The 6,491-nt window shown below is 41.3% G+C and overlaps 1 protein-coding gene across 1 annotated transcript in view; it reads right to left on the reverse strand.

Moving 5' to 3' along the window:
• Positions 1–6,491, reverse strand: part of espnla (espin like a) — a 17,346-nt gene that overhangs the window by 6,573 nt on the left and 4,282 nt on the right. The window contains exons 7-9 of the mRNA XM_017031351.2: positions 3,898–4,137; positions 3,550–3,732; positions 3,339–3,470 (exon numbers count right to left, since the gene is read on the reverse strand). Coding sequence (XP_016886840.2) covers positions 3,339–3,470; positions 3,550–3,732; positions 3,898–4,137 — 555 coding nt within the window. The remainder of the gene's footprint in view (positions 1–3,338; positions 3,471–3,549; positions 3,733–3,897; positions 4,138–6,491) is intronic.

Below are 6,491 nucleotides of genomic sequence, written 5' to 3' on the forward strand. Positions count from 1 at the left end.
TAAACACCCCCCCAAAAAAAAAAAAAAAAAAAACGACACTTTTCCACTGTTTGCTCTACATGACTTTTGACTGGTTTGTTTTGAAACTCTGTGAAAGGAGTTCATTTAGAAATCACGTCTTGTAAAAGAACAAAATTCCAAAAAAGTGTGGGGGCAAAAAAAAAAAAACAACTTCAATTTGCAGAAGTCAACAATTAATCAGCCCGAGGATTGAGTTAGGTCACGGTGGGGGTGTGTGTAGTCATTCCTAACGGTAAAAAGCAACAGCTGATCAAAATAAGTAAAAGACGGCCAACACATATGTCAGCCGTAGGCTCCTGGAAACGAGTTACCAAAGTTTCCCCTCGTTTCACCGAAAATAATTACTCAACTTGTCCGGTAGCAGACTCATGAACAAATGTTCGCCCGAGAAATGCACACAGAAAGAGAGACAATCAGAAGAGCAAGCCTCATCTCACTGACCTTGAACAAATTCTCCTAGTGCACACATGCGTGACTCCGCAGCACAGCGTTACTCCGCAGGCACTGACTCCCGTGGGGGGCAGCCCGGTATCCAGCTTCAGCCTCACTGGTGCGTTGGAGGAAGAGCCACTAACATCAGCACAGACCACTCGCCTGACGCCATCGTCCGCACCCTGCCAGTAGCCAAGGGCCGGTAGGCAATAAACAATAAACACTGATGCCGTTAATTATTAAGTGAAAGGATAGGATGACCCGTAATGACACTAATGCGTGGTCAAACCAACGGCCACGCTGTTGCACGAAGGGAGGTATCTGCGGAAGACTGGCGCAAGCTGAAAATGGATATTTTAATCCGTCTTTTAATGGTGGAAACCACAGAGAAACAAATGGATCTTTTTTGGTATAAATATAAAATATAATTTAAATGAGTAATAAATATTTACAATTGTAAAAAAAAAAAAAAATAAGCTGCAAAATTCAGTTTTGCTACTACTGGTTAAGCAAAACTAGTTCTTACAAAATAGCTGTTAGCTTCATGTTTCCTGAGTCAAAACACATTGACTCCAAAAGTTTAGAAACAGCCCGATAAATACCAATGCCTCATTTTTTTAAACGTGCAAAACTTAGGAGAGATGTGCATTTTTTGAGGCTGGTCCAAAAATAAACTTTACTTAACAAACAAAAACGAAATGATGTCTTACAACCCAATAACTAAATAAATCAGAACCTCTTTTCAAAACCGATTTGCTACAAGAGCCACAAAATCAATTATGTTTGAGTATCTGCCGATACTAATATCAATCCGATACCAATATCAATCCGATATGTTCTTCTCCTAATAATAAAGTCCCTTATTCATTCCACAATGGGGAAATTTACAGTGTGAGTCTTTGCAACTGCCACAGGCTGCCACAGGGGGCGCCATTAGGGATATGCGATTCCTCCGGGAATCAAACCCAGGACTCTCTGCTCGCTGCCTGGATTGCAGATGTGCTAATCACGACACTATGTTTACACCATGTTTATGACACACCACTTAATATGCCGTACTGTAAATTTTGATGCGAAAAAACATAAAAATATGTCACATCAAAACATGAATAATATCAAATATGTCAAAAGTGTGTACAAAACTCTCCTAGTTGTTTAGGAACAAACAGTCTTGGCTAACCTAGCAGTTTGGATGAATTCAATTCTGATGCATGAGCTTGTTTAATGTGATTAGAAAACAATGGAGTGATGATGAAGACGGTGTTTCCTCTGTCCTATGTTTGGCCTGACTGTAGTGCTCACGCCGCTCTGTTGATGTGACCGAGGCTGTTTCTAGGACAAGGAACGGGGGTTGACACCACAGAACAAGTTTGACCTTATTTACAAGAGATCCAAACATGGAAAGAACCCAAGTATACAGTTCTCTCTTACTCCGTTTCCCAATCCACTTAGATTGTCACTCGGAAATGAGACGATCCCACTGATACTTCGGCAGTTCAAACTTCAACTTTCCATACGTGAAACGCCATGTCCTTGTAACTGAGCACGTTACCTTTACGGCAGGATTAGACGCTAATTTCGTCAGTATTTCAAAAGTGAACTGCAACCCAAACTCCGAGGATTCCTTAAGGTGCTCTAAACCTCACTTTGTGGCTCACTCGTCCCCTGCCAAGAAACATAATACGCCGTTCTGTCATTCTCTTTACACCGTTACACAGTAACCAAAGGTGACAGACGTAGCAAATTCAAATACTCACTGGAAAAAACCCACATGACACACTATCAAACAGGCTTAAAGCCAGTGACATCCTGCTCTCCAAGTCCGCAGAGGGATAAAGTTTCCGGATCCCGGCATCAGAATGGTAAAAAACGTTGAAACTTAAGCTCGTGGATCTCATAACGGGCTCAGCCCCTGGGCCCTCTACCTGAGCCGCTGGAGAGGGGTAACTGATAGGCCCTTAGCTGCCGGCAGCTCCGACTGTGTTGGAAGCCACGGCCGCCCCTGTGTTAATTAGCTCTGTCTATTGTTGACGGGAGGATTATTTTTGAAGGGGACCTCATCAACAGCCACACCTCGCTGACTTCCCGTCATCCGTTTGTCAGTGCCACCGCTCTGCCGCTCACTTATTTATGGCAGCTTCTCAACGACGCTATCTAGTATGAATGGTCAAGTGAAGTGTAAAGACTGGAAACAATGAGTGCTTGAATATCAATATGTTTTCTTTAAGGATTACTGACAATAAAAGAAACATGTGAATGTGAAAAATATTCAAAAAAGCATCAATAAAAAAGGTTGTAAGTCTACTTTGAACACCAGCAAATATTAAAAGTTGAATCAAAACTTTCAGTTCATAGTCTTTTCATAGGTTTTTTCTTTGTTTTTAGTTTAAATGAACACTATATACTTGACTTTCAGGGGCTCGACCTATCAATCATTACGCAACGCAGGACATTTCGACTGCTGCGAGATTGATTTAGGAAGGAAACACCAGCACAAACAAGGTGTTAACGCTAAAATATTCATCAATCACATCAAGGAGTGCGTGCTCCCCGCACAAAACAAAAGAGCTAATCTCACAGAGTCCTCCGGAGGAAAGCTGAGAACCGAAGAATCTCGTCCAGAACTCACGGTATCATAGTGTGTAATGCCCTACTGAACCCTAAGGAAATCATTCTCCACTTCCTAAGACCTCTTAAACAGAGAAGCCATCAAGGCAGGAGTGGAGCAGGAAAGGACACGGTTGGCCAGGAACGGAACACCATGTCACCAAAGATGAATATGATTCACCGAGGATCATAAGACCTTCCAGATGTTTGCTATTGACTGCACCGCCTCAGATGTATGCGGCGAGGTAAACAGGAAAATCGAAACATAGAGAGCTTACGTTTGTCTCCATGGCACGCAGATATCTGGAGCACTCATAGTGGCCATTGTATTCTGACAAGTCTGCGGCCGTGAAGCCATCAATGTCTTGGTCGGACGGATCTGCTCGATTGGCTAAGAGGATTCTACAGCACTGGAGGGTGACATGAAAACAAATTCAGAATGAAATCACTGCAACAAAGGGAGTGAACGTGAAAACTTTGGTGTCGAACCTCCAGCTCCCCATTCTCGGCAGCGTCGTGAAGTGGGGTCCCTCCCCATTGATCCTTGATGACCGTTGCACCAAAGCCAAGCAGTCTCTCCAAAATGCAATAGTGCCCCCTGCTGGCAGCAAAGTGCAACGCAGTAGCACCTTCTCTGTCCTGGCAAGACAAGCTGACATCAGTGCAAGTCACCTGCATCGAGATACGTTTTAAAAAAAAAACAAATATAGGAAAGGTATTTAGGAGACACCCAAATATAGGAAAAGTATTTAGGAGACATAAAACAAATATAGGAAAAGTTTTTAGGAGACATTTTTACAAACAAGGTCACAAAGATGTAGATTTTTTTTCACTGACCAACCAAATGACCACAGCTTGATGACCCATGTAGGATGCAGCATGCAGGCAGGTCATGCCGTCATGAGCTCTTAGGTGGACATCAGCGCCGCAGTCCCTGACCAGGTACTCCGCAACAGAGAGGTGTCCTTCCTGACAGGCCAGGTAGAGGGGTGTAGCCCCGAGGCCTGTCCGGCGGTTAACACACCTGCAACACAACAAAATGTAGAATTTTGTATTGATTTTTTTATGTGTTTCACTCTGCCAGTTTTTTCCAACAGTAAAGCTGGACTAAAATCATAATAAAAAAAAACCCATACATTTGCTTTCATTATATTGTGTTTGCTATGGCCACAGAAGGAACAGCTAATATTTCATAGGCTGGCTTCGACAAGCTGCTCCTGTTTAGCTTAGTCAAACGTGTAGTGATATAGTTCTAAAACAAAAGGTAGAAAGTACATGAAACACGATATTGTTTTCGAAAGGATGACATGGCCGAAGTAATGGACGAAATTAGCAGCTACGGATATCTGCGTCAGCACAAACCACAACGTAAGCAGCCGAGCGGCAACCTCAACCTTCGGTGAGAGCAAAAATTTGAAACAACTTTCACATTTCAGGTCAAAAACTGATGATAAAAATCGTCAGCTGTAGCGGTGAGTTATTAACAAAAAAAAAAAAAAAAAGAACTACAGGCCATGACCAGCAAAATCTCCACCCTAATCACTCATTTTAGTAGAAGTATTAGTGGCAAAATTAAAAATTAAAAAACAGTTGAGCCATTACTGCAATAACTTGTCCACACGCATGGGTGTGTCGGGTGGAATGATCGGAAGGGGAAGCCATAAACGTTACGACGGTGACCACAGATGACCCCGGTGCAAACGCATTGAAAACCACGAGCAGTTACAGCAGTGAAAATACCTGGGTTTATATTGATTTACAAATATAAGAATGTGAATTTGAAACCTTAACTCAACACTAGTAAAACAAACCAACACTGTTGTGATAATCTTTACTACCGGACTCCCTAACTTTTGACCCTTAGCCTGTAAAGCCTGTTACACGCTGTTACCTACAGACAGCCAGTGTGCTGTTACATACAGGCAGGATTTCATTTACCGTACATTGACGCATGTACAGTACGCTGACATCCAGGCTGACACGCGAGTGGCAGCGCCTCGGCATGTTTTATTTACGCGATCTGACCCCTGCCATGAGTCATGCAAATTACAGTCATACTCTCCTGTAACATGGAGATGAAGCAGGAAGGACAACATATCTCTATCTGGTCCTTTCTACGTGCCACCGTCTCAGGTTTATCTCCAGGAACTAGATCCTTCTTCTTTGCATGAAAAGTGTTTTTCTTTCTTTTGAATTGTTAATGCGGAAATAACGGAACTGCTCTGATTAAATGTCCTTTTGGTAGTTAATGACTCTTTTGTACTTTATTGTATTGTTGTTTTGGCAGGCTGTATCTAAGGCCTGGCCTGAGAGCTCTCAGTGGTATCTGGACAGGTTTGGACATGACCCAACATTTGCTATGATATCATGCATTATTTGAGGTCTGGTAGAAAAAAAAAATCACCAACATGACCTAATAATCACTTGTAAGGATGTCCGATATTAACTTTTTGCCGATATCCGACACTTAATTTTCGATTCCGATATCAACCGATACTAATATTGCGGGGCAGTGGTGGAAGTTAAGTGTTGCCTGCTCACTAAGGTGATGGGTTAAAACAGTGTTTCTTAATTATTTTATGCCCCCTAGGGGAGAGAATTGAAATACTATTGCGCACCTGCTAATCAATAATTAACAATATAGATAAATAAAATGAGCTGCAATGCTGCCATCTAGTGACCAGAGGCTGTGAGGAGGTGTGGTGAAAGCATTAAACTATTTTTAAAGCACATATCATTTGGCCAAATTCAGGCACTGCGTTACTGGGTTTTCATACGTACAGATATTACAAAATATGGTAATATCGGGATAATAATATTGGTCGGCCGATAGTATCGGACATCCCTACTAATTTCCTGTTAGTTTGGGGTTTTTTTTGTTTTGTGTGCGCTGGATATAAATGCCTACTAAACTGGGTAAACAAAAAGATTGTCCACAAGCTGGAATAAGGGAGCAGTTTTGAGTTGTCTTATCATTTTGAAATCAGTAAAATATATATATATATATTTCTTTTTAAGTTTTAATGGCGTGAAGGTGCTAGCACCCAAAAATCTTGGACTCCACTGGAACATGCATGGATTTTGACTGAATTTTCTAAAAAGAAAAATCATAACATATTTCCTGTTAAAAATGGACAATTCCTGTATCTTAAAATGGTCTTTACTTATAAACACATTTTTTTATTTTGATAAGTCCTCCATAAGAATCTATGAAGAGAAATCATTTTGGTTTTTTAGTAATGAATCAAGATTTTTTTCAAGCTCGTTCAGTACTTTAAAAAATGTTACTGCTCTGTAAAAGGGAAAAACAGATGAGGTAAAGATTAAAAAAAAAAATACAGAGGAACAAATGAGCTGATTTCTGCTCGGGTCCTAAAATCACAAATGTTGTTGTGCAATGCCACAATGCTGTGAGTGTGAGTCTCACCGTG

The sequence above is a fragment of the Cynoglossus semilaevis genome, chromosome 2, assembly GCF_000523025.1.
Source record: "Cynoglossus semilaevis isolate Cse_v1.0 chromosome 2, Cse_v1.0, whole genome shotgun sequence".
Taxonomy (NCBI): domain Eukaryota; kingdom Metazoa; phylum Chordata; class Actinopteri; order Pleuronectiformes; family Cynoglossidae; genus Cynoglossus; species Cynoglossus semilaevis.